This window comes from Vicia villosa, linkage group LG5 (genome assembly GCF_029867415.1).
Source record: "Vicia villosa cultivar HV-30 ecotype Madison, WI linkage group LG5, Vvil1.0, whole genome shotgun sequence".
Classification (NCBI taxonomy): Eukaryota; Viridiplantae; Streptophyta; class Magnoliopsida; order Fabales; family Fabaceae; genus Vicia; species Vicia villosa.
The window spans coordinates 67,300,863-67,320,140 of NC_081184.1; the positions used below are offsets into that span (position 1 = coordinate 67,300,863).

The 19,278-nt window shown below is 34.5% G+C and overlaps 1 protein-coding gene across 1 annotated transcript; it reads left to right on the plus strand.

Annotated features, from left to right (window-relative positions):
- The first annotated feature begins 2,646 nt into the window (after nt 1-2,646).
- Nucleotides 2,647-3,201, plus strand: LOC131604780 (uncharacterized). Its single transcript, XM_058877199.1, has one exon. The coding sequence runs from the start codon at nt 2,647-2,649 to the stop codon at nt 3,199-3,201; it is 555 nt and encodes a 184-aa protein (XP_058733182.1).
- The last annotated feature ends 16,077 nt before the right edge of the window (nt 3,202-19,278 follow it).

Below are 19,278 nucleotides of genomic sequence, written 5' to 3' on the forward strand. Positions count from 1 at the left end.
TTTAGGAACTCTATATGTGTGTTAAATTGCTGTCAATTGATGTATAATTTATATATGGGTTAATGGGTGTTGTATGAGGGCAATAGGGAAGGAAAATGGTGATTTCTGAGTTTTTACGTAGTGTAGGTCGACCTACACAGAGGCATGAGTCGACCCGAGCACTCAAAAAGGCAGAAAATCCATTTTTCTTCAGCATGCGTCGACCTATGAATTCTGTGTGTCGACCTGAAGAATCCCTTACGTCGACTCATGATTCGACCTGAGCTAACCTGAGAGAAGTGGAAAACATATATGCGTCGACCTATGAATTCCTTGCGTCGACCTACATATTTCCATTTTTGGCAGATTCTTGTAAAGACTATAACTTTTGATCCGTAACTCCGTTTTATGCGCCGTTTGAAGCGTTAGGAAGCTAATGAGATTATCTATATGATAGGATAGAGTTGATTGATGTTGAATAGTTTAATTTTTATGTTAATACATGGATAACATGTGACTTATTTATGTGTGTATTATGAATTAATGACTTGTGACTAATATTCATAGATGTGTTAAGTGATGTGATATCCATGATGTGTTGGGATGAATATATATATATATATATATATATATATATATATATATATATATATATATACTATTTGAATGTGTCTTGTTGATGATAATCATTTAAATGTGTATGTATCGAGATGTGGATTGGATAATGATGATGCTAGAATTGAATACATGTGATTGATTGATGTGTGTTGAGTGATGCATTGTTTGGCATTGAAGTTATGTTGTGTATACTGTGCAATGTTGGAAAGATGTGATTATGTAGTTTAAGAGATAGATATCGTCTTAAATGCATGAGTCTTGTTTTTCTGCACACATACACAAGCACGAGTCTTTGAAAGTGGCAATGTCGGGTAATCTCGCGAAGATTATTTGCTTGTCCCAAATCTAACGCCGAATGGGATTTGAAAGCTTAACGATGTATGAAGCTTTGAGGTGGTTATATAGTCTATAGAGGAAAGACAATCGGCGTGACCGGAAATGATAACAGATGGGATCCACATGCATATCGCATTGAGCCATACTTGAGTCGCACGTGTCGGTGTTAAATATTGTTGTTGGTGTGATTTATGTGATATGAATTGTGTTGAATGATGTTGGTGGATATGTATACATGTGGATTTGTGATTCATTTTATATGAATAGTTGTTGTGTTATGAATGTGATTGAAACATATGTGATGTAGATGTGAATTTATATGTACTAATAATATATGTATATATGTGTGGATATGTGAATCATGTTTGATTGATGATGATACATGGGGTAAGAGAGGTGATTACATGTATACTTGTGATATTAGTGACCCGATTCCAATGATGTAAATATATTCTATGATGTTTTGTGAAATGGGATAGAGATGAATACGTGCATTTGGTGATATATGTTCATACTTGCGATACATCGGTGAATCTTGTACATGCCTATATAATTGGAAAAACATGTATATGTGATTATCTGAAGATAACTTGTATACTTAGAATATGATTATGTTTGAATACAATTGTTATTTCGTGAATGTTGTCGAAAATGATATGTACTTAGAATTTATATGTTGGTGAAATATGATTATGTACATTGTTTAGAAATCATGTTTGATTATGTGGAATTCAATGAGTTAGGTTGTATGACATGAATATGTGAATCTTGATTAATTGCATATGATGCATGTTTATGGGATGAGTGATGAATTCTTGAAATGTATTCTTGTTGTGTTTTACATTTCCCATATTATGTTTATCTATAATAACTTGAATTCTCACCCTTCTGTTTGAATGTTATCCTTTGTTGGTAACGTGCAGGTTTTCGAGGATAGTGGTGCTTCGAAGGAGGCTTAGCTTAGAGATTTAGATCTTTTGTAGAGTGTCATGACTAAGTAGTCATTTGTGCTCTGGTCATATGTAACACATGGGATATGGGTTTATATTTTTATGACTCGATGTTATGAGATATTTGTTTACTCATATTATATTATGTATTTGATTATGTTATTTTATTGATGAGTGGCATTGAGCCGAGATGTTGAGACATGGTGGATGATGTATGAGAATCATCCGATTTTACCATTTATTTGATGAGATGATTATTCCGCTGTCGTTTTGCATGTTGTTTTAAATCCCGTGTTATTTGGAAATGACCATTGCATGTTTAAAGAAAAAATGTTGTTTTTTGTAAATATGTGTAACGCCCTCGTGAGATGCATGCTTCTTTACTCTGATTTATGTAAATGTATGCCTTACTTGTTTAGTATAGAATTGGGGGTGTTACAGACATCACTTCATAAGAGATCTCGTAGAAGACAAAGTGATTTACTTGGAACATGTATCAACTGAACTTCAACTAGCTGACATATTTACCAAAGCTCTTGATGCTACACAATTCGAAAACTTGAGAAGCAAGTTTGGAATATGTATCCATGAGGAATTATAGCAATCAAAGTAGTTGGGAAATAAAGTGTTGGTCAGGTTAAATAATCAATTAGTGACGAGGCTGCTGAATGAGAAAGACCTTAAATTCCCTCCTCATTTGCAAATTCACCTTTATAGTTTCTATTTCCATCGCAAGTTCAAACCTTACTCTCTCAACTGTTTCATGTCCCCTGCTATCAACCACTTTCAAGATAATGTTCATGAGAAGAATGACGATGTTCAGATAACAGATGAAGTTGCTGATGCTACTCAGGATGTCACGGACAACAATGAGAATAATCCTAATGATGATTCAGGTAATAATGTTGTGGATCTTGATGATATATCTGATAATGAACTGGTTGCCAATGTAAATCCCAACATAGCAAAAAGGCTTATGACTAGGAAAGGTAGGAAAATAGCTGATCAGAATCCTCCCAAGAGAAGAGTTCCAAAGACTACTTCAACTGGACCCCTCAGGAGTAAAGCTGGCTCCAAAGATAATTCCACTGGTCCTAGTAAAAGTAAGGATATACCCAAGAGCACCCCAGTTGGTCCTACCAAGACCTGGAGCAAAGTTTCTCTCAAGAAGAGGAAGGATAGTATCATTGAAAATTCAGATTCTGATGTTGAAATGGATATTCAAGACATTCCACTAGAGAAAGAAGCCAGTCAAGATGATGACACTGATGAAGTTGCTGCAGATGGTGAACTCAGTAGCTCTAAGTCTGAAGACTGAAGCAGCTGTTTCTGGTGATGTTTTTTTGGATTCAGTATATTTTGGTTTAATTTTGGCCTGTACTTAACTGTAGAACAAGGTTGCTTTGGCTACATTTTTGGCACAAAGGGGGGAGTAGTGTAAGGTCACCCTAGGACAACAATTTTTTTTACTGATTGAATGAAGGTGTATTCTGGAGGTCTACTTCTGCAGTTTATTTATGTAGTTAGTAGTGTTGTTGCATGAGGAATTATTGGTTTGTATGTGATGGTATGATGGAAGTGTTGATCTTTTTGTGTGATTGTATGCATGATGGTATATGTGATGGTATGATGTGGTAGCATGTCTGATAGTTGTAGCAGTAGTATGACTATGTAGTGTAGTCATGCATGATGACTGGTGTGGTAGTGTAGTATACTTGATGATTGCTTGATGGTAGTTGTAGTTGTATTAGCTATTCCTGCATGTGTGGTTGACTGGTTGAGTGCTGTGTGTTTTTCTCCTGCAAAGATTTTCTGATAATGTGGTGACAGGTTATTTTAGCCAAAAATTTACCAAAGGGGGAGTTTGTAGATGCTTTTAAATTGGCTGCATTTTGTGGTAAAACATTCCTGTGTGTTTGTGATGTCTTGACTAATGTCATGATACACTATGTGTAGAATTGTGCAGGATTGTATGGTTGAGCTAATACAGGTTTTTGTTGGATGTCATGCTCGATGCCATGACATCAGTATCTGACAGCAGTAGCTGTTATAGTTTAGCTGTTATGTTTCCTTATTTATCTCAGGCTACAATTTAGGAAACTATATATTTTGTGCTGTATGATTTGTGCTAAAAATCTCGTCTACAACTTATGTGTGAACACCCTGATGATGTGGAAATTAGGTTAACTTGGTTAACCCTAATTTATGTTTGGAAGGCCCAAGGCCTAAGTATGACCTATAAGAAGATTGTTAATCCTACTTTCAAGAAGCGGAGTTTTTGAATGTGAAGATTATTGGGTTCTCTGTGTTTGTATTCACGTGTGTGTTAGTGTTTCTTATAATCCAAGCAATTGTATCTTTGATGATTGTATTGGAATAAGGTGGTTTGAGTTGTAAGTTGTTTTTTGTCACTCTAAGCTGTTAAGCACGAGTGTGTGTCTCTTGATTGAAGCTTTGAAGCAAGATCAAGATTTATCCGAAGTGTGTCTTCAATATGCTTTTTATAATTGTCTGTTGTTATCACTGCTATGATTGAGGGGGGGGGGGGTGAGTAGGAACTCAGGTCTAGCACTAGATTGAAATTGCACTGGATAAGTCTTAAGTGAAGAGTTGTAAATGGGGGAGTTTAGCTCTGAATTAATACTGCTTATAGTGGATTTCCTCACTGGCTTGGTAGCCCCTGGAGTAGGTGTTGTTGTACACTGAACTGGGTAAACAATCATCAGTGTTCTTTACTGTTTTTACTATTTTGTTTACTCTCTGCAAAATATTATAATCTGTTCTTAAGTGGATGTCATAACATCCGATACGACATCCATCGTGTGTTGCTAGAATTTTCAACACCGACACCTGCGACTCAAGTGTGACATGCATGTGGATACCTCCGTTATCATTTTCGGAAAGCCGATTGTCCATCTCTTAGACTAGATAACCACCTCTAAAGCTTCATTCGGCGCTAAGCTTTCAAACCTCATTCGGTGTTAGGTTTGGGACAAGCAAATAATCCTCACAAGATTACCCGACATTGCCTCTTTCAAAGACTCATGCTAGTTTAAGTGTGCAACAAAACAAGACTCATGCAATTAAGATGATCTAAACCTCTTAAACTACATAAGCACATCGCTTCCAGCATTTCACAACATACACAACATGACTTCAATTCTAAACAATGCATCAATTAGCATACGTCATTCAATCACATATATTTTAACATAGTATAACATTAATTCATAACATACACATACTTAAATACATGTCATTTACACAACCACATAATGAATAAATCATCCAATGCAAAAAAACCCAGTTCTATCATAAATGTTTTTTAATTAGCTTCCTAATGCTTCAAACGACACCAAAAACAAATTTACCGTTTAAAAGTTATGGTCAATAGAAAAATCTGTCAAAATTGAACAGTTATGCGTCGACCCAAACCCTGCATGCATCGCTGCTCACATAAATTCCCAGAATTCTTACCCTTTCGGGTTAACACGTGCTAACCCTGCCTGCTATAGCGGTCGACCGCTACAGTGCATATGCAGAATTTCTACACTTCTAACCCATTTCCACACGAATTTCTTTCTTAGAAACATCATACATCACCATAAATCATCATACACATAGTTTCTAATTACATCTTATCATTCTAACATATGGGTAGTCATTCTAACACATTTAACACACCAATTATCAATAATTTCTTGGATTTCTACACAAACTCAAAAGTTAGGGTTTTTCTCAAATTCATCATACATCCATCAAATTATATGCTATCTTCATACCCATTCATAGAATCATTATAACAAGTTAGATTCCACGTCATTTATGGATTAACATACCAATTCCACAATAAAACTCACGAAATAGTAATCTCCCAAATCCTAAATTCATGCATTTTCTAACCCTACACATTACCCAATTATATTTACCTATAATCACTTGGATTCACACCCTTACCTTGAATCTCTAGTTCTTCTTCTTCAAGAATCTCCAATTTCCTCTCTTTTATCTGCTTTCTTCTCTTCTTTTTCTTTCTAGCCTCTTTTCTTTCTTTTCCCCCAAAATTGTTATGTCTCTAAAACCCTAGTTTCCCTTACTAACTCATTTTAACATATTGGGCTTAACCCACCTAATTCTATATTCTAATTAATTAATCCCATTACTAGATATATACTAGTATTCACATACTCACTTAATTAATTAAATAACACACATATTCAATTAATCGCCAAAACATAATAAATAATTAATTATCACACAAATAATATAACGAATAATATATAAACCTTTCAATAAAAATCGGACTGTTACAACGAACACACTCAAAATTAGAGATCACACCACACGCACGACCTTACAATAATATAACATCATGATATCAACAATCCACCAATCGAACATGTAAATCAATACATCTAGTGACATAGCAGAACCACGAATAATATATAAACCTTTCACCTATCATTTACATTACAGGATGTCCAATGGTTTGCATCAGTTCTGGAGGCTTATAGCGTTTAACCCTTGACTCCTAACAAATCACACCACATAAAAACTGTGCCACATCACGCTTCAGTTGCGCCACTCTGATCATCTACTTCAAATCAATGTCCTCATTTGATTTCCGTTAACTACCAAATCTACAAGTTTCACATCCAGCTTCTGGATCTCTTTACTATCTGCCGAAAAATCATTGTTCACTCTTGATATTCCAAATTTTCTACTTTACGGCGTTAGCTCGCACACAACTCAAGTCTCGGAACTATTCACTAATTCCCAATTCTTTCATAGCCATTTCCATTCGGTTCATAGGAAATGGTGAAGAAATGGTGAATGACCATCCTCGCGATAGAACATCATACAATTACATACCATCAAGCTGGTAAGACAAGTCTATCCCATCCAACATGATCTCGTCTACTGTTAACAAGAGATTAAGGGTGATCAGTTTCTCAATTTGTCAATAGATAGACAACAACCATAATAGAGCATAAACCATCGTTACCAAACTATAATAGTGTTCCTTTAGAACATGTACTCAAAGTCGCCTAAGCACCATAGCTCAACAGTTTCCATCGAGGTTTACAAATGCTTCCACAATTTTCTTCTCATTCGATCTTGTCGACGAGACTCCATCACCCAAACACATTATAGAGTCTACTTCACACTCACTTAGCATCACGCAAAAGTTAAGTATCCTCTAACTCAAGAATGATGGTATACCAAATACATTACAATTCGCTCCATTCCAAATGAAATCTTTATTCATGTAGAGGACTTAACAACATTCTTAAATCTTTAGCCTTTCCTTTATTCTCATTACCTCGATGATCCGTATTATTTCACCCTTGGATCTCATTCCAATCGCAACTCATTAATACCATTTCATCATCTGGTTAGTGATAGAAACTCTCCAAATTATTTCTTTACTATCATTTCTATTCTTCCTAAAAGCTATCTTCACTCCAATCATCCTTAATTGACATAAGCCACATCTCCATGCGCTTCTCCAATACTGTAACGTCCTTCCTAATACCAAACATCTCCTTCCTTCGATCCATTCATCAACAACATATCGTACTTGACCTCGTCTCAAAGAAACTATGACAATAATCAATTAAGCCCAAAAATATTGTCTTCAAAATACCAAGACTCTAGTCCTTTTCACAAAACTACTCATATCTTCGAGTTCCGACTCTGTCTCACGCTTCATAAACACCTAACAACATCAACGACATTAAACAATCACTTACATGACTCTAGCAACAAAATTCACAGCAATTCATCACTCTATCATTATTCAGAACACCGACAACACACATATTTAATCAATTATGCCACCTATAACAACATTAATTTCACACTCTGGAGGCAAGTCACAGATACCTTCAGGAAGAACATTAGGGACTACACATCACTGGCATATCTCTAGCCGTCACATCGCTTTCTATTATCCGAGAAGCAAACATCAACAATATATGATCATTCTCCCTCAAAGATATCCCAAACTTGGCCGACATACAAGGATCACAAATCCGTACTCTTGTCGGGTTCGAGAAACAACACAACTTCAATAACCCTTGCACTATTGAAATCTATAGTATACTGAACCAACTCTCCACACCAGAAATATCTCAGAGAAGCAAAGCTTCTCCCCCACTTGTTTCAAACCCACTCCTGTAATCAAGTAGTTAAAAAAATCAAACAAGTACCGACAATGTTCTACACATTTGTCGTGTACTAAAGGACAAACAATGTTAGACAACTTGGTTGGACGGATCGACCTCCTCTAATACCACTAATGTAAGACCCCAATTTACCCCGTCGAATATTATTATAATCATAATAATAAAATTCCATTCAACACAATCCAAGATGTCACATTTCATCATAATACAAATACTTGTTCACAATTAATAACAGATACATAACACATTTAACTCAGATGAACCAATCAAAACCATATAGTCTTCAAAAACATCTTTTATTATGCAACGGAAATTATTCATAATTCAAATAAAAACCAACATAGCAACTTAGTTTGACAAATAGTCAACATCAATATTTAAAGATACTTCCACAATCATATAAAATCCAACAACGAAAACAAATAGCGTTCATCCCCCTCTAGTGTTACAAATCAGAGCGAGGACACTAATTCAAACTAATGGAAGGAAACATCATTCACTCCTGCTCACCTGCACGTTACCAACATAGGGGTAACATTTAAACAGAAGGGGTGAGATATCATAACATAATAAATAAGCGTATGATAACAAGTTAATGAAGAATAAAGTCATCACCACTCCACAAAGCATCAATATCATTAATCAACGAGTACTATACAAGTATTCAACAACAACAGATCATCATCACATCATTAGTTATACAAAGATTCATCATCAAACAGATCATCAACACATCTTTAGTTATACAAAGATTCATCAACAAATAGCTCATCATCGTTCATCACAATGTAAAATGCAATGAGACCAAAAATTATGCGAATGCATGTGGTACCAATAGGACATAAGTCCTCGTCTCAAATGCCAATAAATAGAGGCAACAACAAGGCATAAGCCTTCATCTTAATTTTCCAATCTAGGCCATCTTATAGAGCATAAGCCCCCATCACGAATGCAATGTATGTGACTCAACATGCAACATCACAATCATGCAACCTTAAGGCATAAGCCTTCAACAAACGCCAATACATGCCATCGCTTATTCATCATCGCAAAATCACTTCACACAATCACAAACAACATTTATTAAACAAGATTAGAAAATATTTATCAAGAAATTATCCATTCCAATTCTGATACATAGAAATTCAAGTAAATAGTTTTCATCAAAAATCGGTTCAAAAGCCATTCAAACGACTCTAGTAAATTATGGAAAATTCACTGAAATTCTTGATAAATCACTATTGTCCAAGACCTAATTCAACTTTTCAAAAATAAAACTTTTTTATGATAGAGCTAGCTAAGGGCAGCTAGGTCGCTAAGCACACTGTCGATAATGCAGAAAAAATCTACAACTGGTTCGCTACTGCCATAGCCGCTAATTCCACCAAATTTATCTTAGACACTTCAATTTTACGAAAGGATTATATATTCATGCTCCCTTAATCATATAACAACTTTTGGGATCTTAGAATCTCAATTCCACGACGTCACTTTCAACACCAAATTTACGGTCAAAACACCAATTTTCACGAGACGCAACAACAAAGCCAGAATTCATGCAATATAAGCCATACAATACACATACAACATATAGCAACGAGAATCATCATCAAACATTCATCAATTTATCAATTTCATGGAAATTCCTCTTCAAAACCTAAGTTATCAATACAAACAAAAAACCTTCATTCTTACATACAAATCATCATATCCAACCTTATAGAGCTTGAACCCCATCCTTACCTTGGACTGATGATTCTATACTCCTATAAGGGAATCCTTGCCTTAGTCTCTTCGTGTCTCTTCTCCTCTTTTACGTTCTCTGTTTATAAGTTCTCCCTAATTTCCCCAATTCCCTCTTTTTATCTTTTTTTAATTAATCCTTCACTAACTTCTATCACAATAATGGGCTTAACAACATGTAACACCCCATAATTTCCATTATTTAATTTAATTGTAATTTAAATTATTAATTGGATTAATTGGAGTTTTTGGTGATTTATTGGAATATTATGAGAAATAAAACAATTGGGTCTAGTGTGATGGTTAGTAAAAGGGAGGTGCAAACAAGTAAGCCCTACTAAGTTAGTTTTCATTTTCATATATTCATAATTTTAGAAAGAAAAGAAATTAGAAAGCAAAAGAGGAGATAAGAGGAGAACTCAAGGTACGTGAAATCAGAGGAAGAGGAAAATGAACCTCTCAACATTTCTTGGCTAAGGTAAGGGGGGGCTAATTCCTTTTAGCCTACATTATCAATTTATAGATGATAGAATTGATTAGGTGTATTGTTTATCCCAATTGAATGTATCAAGAATTTTGGGGTTTTGAAACCTATAGGGTAATTTGGAGGAATTTAATTAAATTGATGATTATGGAGTATACTTGATGTTAGATAAACCCCAAGCATGTTAGGAATGTGTTAGAATGTCGAATTTGGAACTGTTTGGATGATATAAATGTTTGGGTATGTTTTGGTTTGAGTTGGGAAGATGAAATGCCGTCAAAAAAGGGATTTTTTGGTTCTGGTACAGTGGTAATCGGTTACGGTATATGCGTATGCGGTTACCACTTGAAAAATGATGTTTTTGGACTTTTTAACACGGCGTAACCGGTTACCAGCCATTCCGTACTCCATTTGGGTCCCCGTTCGAAGCGTTAGGAAGCTAACAAAATGCTCTTTGTGATGAAAATGAATTTATTAGCACTAGATAATCTAATTACTTTGTGGTTGTGTAAATGACATGTAATTGTATATGTGTATGTCATGGATTAATGTTTTATTTTGGGAATAACATGTATTGGTATTGTGTACTATGTGCTAGTTGTGATACATGGAATTGATGAATGCTAATTGTTATGCATCGTAATGATTGTTACATGATGAATTTATGTTATATAATTGGTGGATAATTCAATATGTTGAATTATGGTGATATATTTAGATGCTAAGATTATATGGATAATTCTTATTTGCATATGTTTTGGTAATTGTATGTATACACGATGCTTAAATTTATCAAATGTATATGTTGTTTTTGGTGGTTGTTGAGAATGACATTGCTTGTTGTTAGAACAAGAATTGTTCTGATCAATATTCTGTGTATTGATGATAACATTATATATAAATTTTGTATAAGATAATGTGGTACTCTAATCCTTTGCATTTTCCATTTCAGGAAATATATATAGAGTATGCACAAATCAGCGCTCAGAAGCAACTGACTCAGAAAGTTCTGGATGGCTTCATCAGAACATGCTCTGGCAAGACATCAGAAGATGGTCAAGCAAAATCAAAACATAAACTGGAAAGCATCAGAAGAATGAAAGTCAGAAGAACAAGCTCTGAAGTTGTGATGGTATCACGCTCAAAGCTCTTCAAAGTCAGAAGACAGAAGATGCCCTACACCAAAGCTGATGACTCTGATATTCAAACGTTGTTATCTACAAAATTTGAGTCCAAAAGAAAGTACAAGATGAAAGGCTGAAACGTCTAATCTCTGACTGACAAAAGGAACGTTAGAAGCTACAAAAGGCAAAGTTAGTAAAAGCAGCAAAAGCAAGGCTTGAGGTAGTTGACAAAAGTGTGAAACATTAAATGCAGCATTGTACTATTCATGCAAAGCATTAAATGCTCCCAACGGTCATTTCCTCTCAACGCCTATAAATAGAAGTTTTGATCAGAAGCAAAATAGAATACTTGTGCAAATATACTAAAACGCTGTCAAATTCAAAAGCTTACGAACTTCATCTTCAACCTCACAAACTCTTATAATAATTTAGTGAGTGTTAAGTTTAGAACTTAAGAGAAATATCACAGTTGTGATTACAGCTTTATTAGAAGCAAATCTATACTCTTGTAAACATTATTTTTACATTGATTGTAAAATGTTCCTAGAGTGATCAAGTTGTGATCTGTAGAATCTCTAAGACTTAGAGGTTATCTAAGTGGAAAACCATTGTAATCAGTTGGATTAGTGGATTAAATCCTCAGTTGAGGTAAATCACTCTAAGGGGGTGGACTGGAGTAGTTTGGTTAAAAACGAACCAGGATAAAAATAATTGTGTTCATTGTTTTTATCTTCTAAGTTTTTGAAGTTACACTTATTTAATCCCCCCATTCTAAGTGTTTTTCTATCCTTCAATTGGCATCAGAGTGTCGGTTCTAGATGCAAGCACTTAACCGTGTTAGACAAAAGATTTAGGGAGAAAAACACAAAGTTAAAATGGTTGAAACAACTTCATCTACTCCTACTCCTGAACAAAACAACAATGGTAATGGAAGCAATAGTTTTAATGGCTATAATAGACCACCAGTTTTTGATGGTGAAAACTTTGAGTACTGGAAAGATAGACTCGAAAGTTACTTTCTTTGTCAAGATGGTGACTTATGGGATCTAGTGTTGGATGGTTACACACATCCTGTTAATGCTCAAGGTGTCAAGGTTTCTAGACAAGTCATGAGTGATGCTCAAAAGAAAGACTTCAAGAATCATCACAAGTCTAGAACTATATTGCTAAATGCTATCTCTCATGCTGAATATGAGAAGATAACAAACAGAGAAACTGCTCATGATATCTTTGAATCCTTAAAGATGACTCATGAGGGTAATTCTCAAGTAAAGGAGACAAAGGCCTTAGCTTTAATCCAGAAGTATGAAGCATTCAAGATGGAGGAAGATGAAAACATTTAAGCAATGTTCTCAAGATTCCAGACTCTGACTGCTGGATTAAGAGTGATAGATAAAGGCTACACCAAAGCTGATCATGTCAAGAAGATCATCAGAAGCCTGCCCACAAGATGGGGCCCAATGGTGACTGCATTCAAGATTGCTAAGAATCTGAATGAAGTTTCTCTTGAGGAGCTGATCAGTGCCTTAAGAAGCCATGAAATAGAGCTGGACGCAAATGAACCTCAAAAGAAAGGTAAGTCAATTGCATTAAAATCTAATAATAAAAAATGCACTAACGCTTTTCAGGCTGGAGAAGAAGATTCTGAGGAGTCAGAATCAGAAGAAGAAGAAGATGAATTATCTCTGATATCCAGAAGAGTAAATCAACTCTGGAAAAGCAAGCAGAGAAAGTTCAAGAACTTCAAGAACTTCAAAAGGCCAGAAAGAGGAGAATCTTCTGGACACGGAAGATCTGATAAGAAGAAGGTGATGTGCTATGAATGCAAGGAACCTGGACATTACAAGAATGAGTGTCCAAAGCTTTAGAGGGAAAAGCCCAAAAAAAAGTTTGAAAAGAAGAAAGGTCTTATGGCTACTTGGGATGACTCAGATTCTTCTGATCAAGAATCAGACTCTGAAGATGAGCAGGCAAACATAGCACTGATGGCCACTGTTGATGATGAATCAGAATCTACATCAGACTCAGATTCTGAAGAGGTATTTTTCTGAACTTTCTAGAGATGAGCTAGTTTCCAGCTTAACTGAACTTCTGGAAATCAAGGCTAAACTTAGTATCAAATACAAACAGCTGAGAAAGCTCTTTGCATATGAAACTAAGAAGCTTGAAATAGAAAATGCTGAACTTAAAGAAAAAGTTTTAAAACTATCTAAAGATGTTGAATCATTTTCAAGTTCAGAAAAGTCTATTCCAAGTGTGAACAATATTCTTAAGGAATATGACTTGAGTTTCAGAAAGTTTCTATCTAGAGGTATTGGCAGAAGTCAGCCAGCCTCTATGATATATGGTGTAAGTGGAAACAAGAGAATTGACATAGGCTATGAGGGTGAAACCCCATATAAACTTGAACCTGTTGATGAGATGGTTATTACATACAAACCTTTGTATGATCAGTTCAAGTTTGGCCATTCTAATGATATAAAGCACACATCTAACTCTAAGAGTTTCCACATAACACACACCAAGAAATATGTTGCACACACAAGAAAATCTTATGATAAATTTTGTGCTAAACCTCAGTTCAATCAGAACTTGAGGAGAACTAACCAAAAAGGACCCAAAAGAATGTGGGTACCTAAGGAAAAGATTATACCTGTTGCATATCTCCTTCAAGGCTCAAAAGACAAAGGAAAACATGTCATGGTAGCTGGACTCTGGGTGCTCGCGACACATGACAGGAAGAAGGTCTATGTTCTAAGACCTGGAACTTAAATCCGCTGGAGAAGTTAAGTTTGGAGGGAACCAGAAGGGCAAGATCATTGGCTCTGGAACCATATGCATTGGTAACTCTCCCTCTATAACTAATGTTCTTTTAGTAGATGGATTAGCTCATAACTTATTGTCCATAAGTCAATTAAGTGACAATGGTTATAACATTATCTTCAATCAAAAGTCTTGTAAAGCTATCAGTCAGAAGGATGGCTCAATCCTATTTACAGGCAAGAGAAAGAACAACATTTATAAGATTGATCTTCATGATCTTAAGAATCAAAAGGTTACTTGCCTTATGTCTGTTAGTGAAGAGCAGTGGGTCTGTGTCATACCCCAAAATTTGCCCTCATATATTTGCAAATGTTATTTTATTTTGAATAATTGACATAGCACAGTTGGTAAGGATTTGAGGTTAAAAGGTACAAGAGCGAGAGGTCTCAGGCTTGAATCCCACTTCTAACATTTTCCCTTTTACTTGCTTTTTAATTTTAGTTCTGACTTTATTTCCATTTATTCAAAAATCAAAAAAATTGTATTTTTTTATCATTTTAATTTTAATTTTCGTACTAATTAAATAGGCATTTTTTTAAAGTAGTCAATTTTTACTTTTATGTATTTTTTTAGTCAAAAAATTACCAAAAATCATAAAATATTGAAAAAAAATCAAAAATAGTATTGTTTTCATCATTTAGTTATTATTTTCGTATTTGTTTATTAGGCATTTTTAAAATATTATTTTTTCATTAAAATCTTTATTTTTTGTAATATTAGTCCAAAAATCATTAAAAAAAAATTTGCAAAGATTTTGTTCATATTTTTTAATGTTGCATAATTGTATAGTTTAGGAAAGAATCAACATAATTAGTTAAATATTTCAAAAATCAAAATCAAATTATATTTGATTTAGAGTTATGATTTATTAATTAATTAATTGATTCTTTTAATATTTTTACAAACATAATTTTTATGTATAAATAGCACTAGGTTCTACACTTTAAAAAAAAAAACAACTTTCTAGCCCTCATTCTAACAATTATCAACAATTCTCATTCTCTCCCAACCAACTATTTTCTAAAATTTTCTCCATTAACAATTTTCACAAACCCTGTCACAAACCTTTTCATCTTTTTTTTTTTTTTTATATCTTTTCAAAAGCTTTCAATATCTCTTATTTTGGCCAATGATGACACCTGTGGCCTTCCTTTTTTTCAAAAAATTTTACTATATTCAAGAAGACTTCGGTTTGTGATTTTTGGCCAAGGAGATAGCTCTCTTTCAGCCGACAAGAGAATTCTTTCCTATGATCGATGAGGTGAAAATTCTATCTCCATTCCTATAATTGATGACTTATGTTCATTCTTTGACAAGCGTAAAAGAAATTAATGATGAAATGTTTTCATGCAGGTTTTTAAAACCCTCATTGAGATTACTAAAAATATAGAAGGCGCAAACGTTTAATTAATTAATCATATTTTTTGGTTAATTAATTAATTAATCAATTTTCGATATGCAGGAGAAAAAGATCTATTCAATGGAGTTTCTGCTGATTCTGATAAACTCAAGATTTTTCGATCAAATACTTTTGATTATCATAGCATAACTGATGCTCTTAGAGGTTGCTCTAGTTTGTTCTACTCATTTGAACCTCCTCTTGACCAACCCAATTATGATGTAAGCAAAAGAAAATCACCTTTTTTTTCATGATGTTTTTGTTTGTTTTTGATATCTGTTTCTCAACCATACATTTAAGTTAGATTGTTAATTTTATTATATTATAAAATATTTGCAGGCAATGACTCAAATTTTGTTACAGTAACTTGATTGAATCATAGTATAGATTTAATTTCATGTCCATCATATATAACATTATTATGCTAATATTTTATCTGAGAATATTCTTTTTTATGAAGAAATGTTTGGAGCCATTATGCTAATATATATATATTTGTATTGTATTTTGTATTTGAGAATTTGATTGTAAACTTAGCTTCTAGAGCACTTATAAAATTAGTGATGTTTTATTTGTATTTTGATAATAAATATATGCAATACTAATTCATAAAATGTTTCATATTAAATGTATTTTTTTAAAATTTTTATTTGTTTGATATAATAAATGTATTTCTCAAAATATTAGTGAGAATTTGAGATATGTTAAAATATTAGAAAAAAAATAGGTTTATCAAAAACACCAACGAAAGCGCTTTTTCAGAAAACGCGTTGTCTTAGGCCTTTATATGAAAGCGCTTTTTAAGAAAAAGCGCTGCCTTATGCCAATATATGAAAGCGCTTTTTAAGAAAAAGCGCTGCTTTAGGCTTACCTACGCCAGCGCTTTTGCCTAACCAAAAGCGCTGCTAAAACCTATAGCAGCGCCACCTACAGCAGCGCTTTTAAGCGCTTTTAAAGCTCAAAAAAAGTGCTGTCGTAGGTCTTTTATGGCATAGTGATAAATATCTGAATTTAACCACATGATTGTTCCACACACACACACACCTTTAGGGTAACCCTTCTTATGCTGCCTGTTGCCTTTTAATTACGATTCTAAAATAGTCAAGTCCCTCGATTCCGAGGATACCTAAGCAAAACAAATGTTACTCTCAGTTCATCATCATAAGATCATAGTCCCTTCGAAGTTGCCTTAACAGAAAATGATCTTGTCCCTCGAAGTTGCCTCGGTAAATGATGATTGTCCCAATTGCTAAGGTATCCTCGCCTGTTGCCTAAATGACTATTCTATCCTTCCCTAAAGACTACCTACCCTCTATATGGTAGGGGCAGTTTTATGGCGAACAATACTTCCTCGATGACCCTTTTACATCTAATGAAAGGACTTCCTACCCTCTTATGGTATGGATAGCCTTTTCGAACCGAAAAGCTAAAAGAACAATTTTTCTAACTTAGGGTAGGTACTCCTGATTGCTTACTCTTTTCAAATTCAAAACTCTTTTTTCCCACTCATTTTCAAATATTTTCAAAAACAAGGCTACGCTTATTTACAAGCTAAAGTCCTTAACAAAGTTTTTCAATTCACACACGACACTTTTCAAACAATTCAGACAAACAAGTGAGCTAAGCAATTAAGAGCCCATGGATAACCATGGATACAAAGGGTGCTTACACCTTCCCTTTGTATAACTTACCCCCCAAACTCAAAATCTTTTAAGAGGTCTTTTTCTGTTCTTTTAGCCTTTCTATATATTGGATAAAATAAAAGTCGGTGGTGACTCTTGCTATCCGCAACATTTTTTAAAAGTTAGTTCTCCTACCGTGTTACCGTCTAGCACAGAAGATTAGGTCATGCTAGTTTGAGAAAGATTTCTCAGATTAACAAACTTAATCTGGTTAGAGGAATCCCTAATCTGAAATATAAATCAGATGCTCTTTGTGAAGCATGTCAGAAAGGGGAGTTTTCAAAACCTGCATTCAAGTCTAAAAATGTTGTCTCTTCCTCTAGGCCGCTAGAACTTCTGCACATTGATCTTTTTGGACCAGTCAAAACAGCATCAATCAGAGGGAAGAAATATGGATTAGTCATCGTAGACGACTATAGCAGATGGACATGGGTAAAGTTCTCGAAACACAAGGATGAGTCTCATACTGTGTTCTTTGACTTCTGCACTCAGATTCAATCTAAGAAGGAATGCAAAATCATAAAGGTCAGAAGTGATCATGGTGGTGAATTTGAGAACAGATTATTTGAAATTTATTTTAAAGAAAATGGTATTGCCCATGATTTCTCTTGTCCTATAACTCCACAGCAAAATGGAGTTGTAGAACGAAAGAATAGGACTCTACAAGAAATGGCCAGAACCATGATCAATGAAACCAATATGGCTAAGAATTTCTGGGCAGAAGCAATTAACACTGCATGTTATATTCAGAATAGAATCTCCATAAGACCTATTCTAAATAAGACTCGTTATGAATTGTGGAAGAACAGAAAGCCCAACATTTCTTATTTCCATCCATTTGGATGTGTATGCTATATTTTGAATACTAAAGATCATCTGCATAAGTTTGATTCTAAAGCTAAGAAGTGTTTTCTACTTGGATATTCTCAACGCTCAAAAGGCTACAGAGTATACAATACTGAAACTCTTGTAGTGGAAGAGTCAATCAATATCAGATTTGATGATAAGCTTGATCTTGAAAAGCTAAAGCACTTTGAGAATTTTGCAGATATAGAAATCTCTAACTCAGATCATGAAGAACCCAGAAGCAAAGTTTCAGAAGATCAAGTTTCTGCCTCTTTAGAGAATCTCAGAATATCTGAAGAACCAACACCCAGAAGATCTTCTAGACTCAACTCTGCTCATCCAGAAGATGTTATCATTGGAAAGAAAGATGATCCTATCAGAACAAGAGCATTCCTTAAGAATAATGCAGAATGTCAATTTGGTCTAGTATCTCTGATTGAGCCAACTTTTGTTGATCAAGCTCTGGAAGATGCTGACTGGATAATTGCCATGCAAGAAGAACTTAATTAGTTTACAAGGAATGATGTTTGGGATCTGGTTCCAAGACCAAAAGGATTTAACATCATTGGAACTAAGTGGGTCTTCAGAAACAAGCTAAGCGAAAAAGGAGAAGTTGTAAGAAACAAAGCCAGACTGGTTGCTCAGGGCTATAGTCAGCAAGAAGGCATTGACTATACAAAAACCTTTGCACCAGTGGCCAGGTTAGAATCTATTCACTTATTAATTTCATTTGCCACTCAACATAACATCACTCTATATCAGATGGATGTTAAGAGTTCCTTCTTAAATGGTTATATTGATGAGGAAGTATATGTCCACCAACCTCCTGGTTTTGAAGACTCTAAGTCTCCAGAACATGTTTTCAAATTAAAGAAATCATTATATGGCCTGAAGCAAGCTCCCAGAGCTTGGTATGAAAGATTAAGTTCTTTCCATCTGGATAATGGTTTCACTAGAGGACAAGTGGATACAACTCTCTTCTGTAAAACCTTTAAAAAGGATTTTTTTCATTTGCCAAATTTATGATGATGATATCATATTTGGAACATCTAATGCTACACTTGGAAAGGAGTTTGCTAAGCCTATGCAGGCAGAGTTTGAAATGA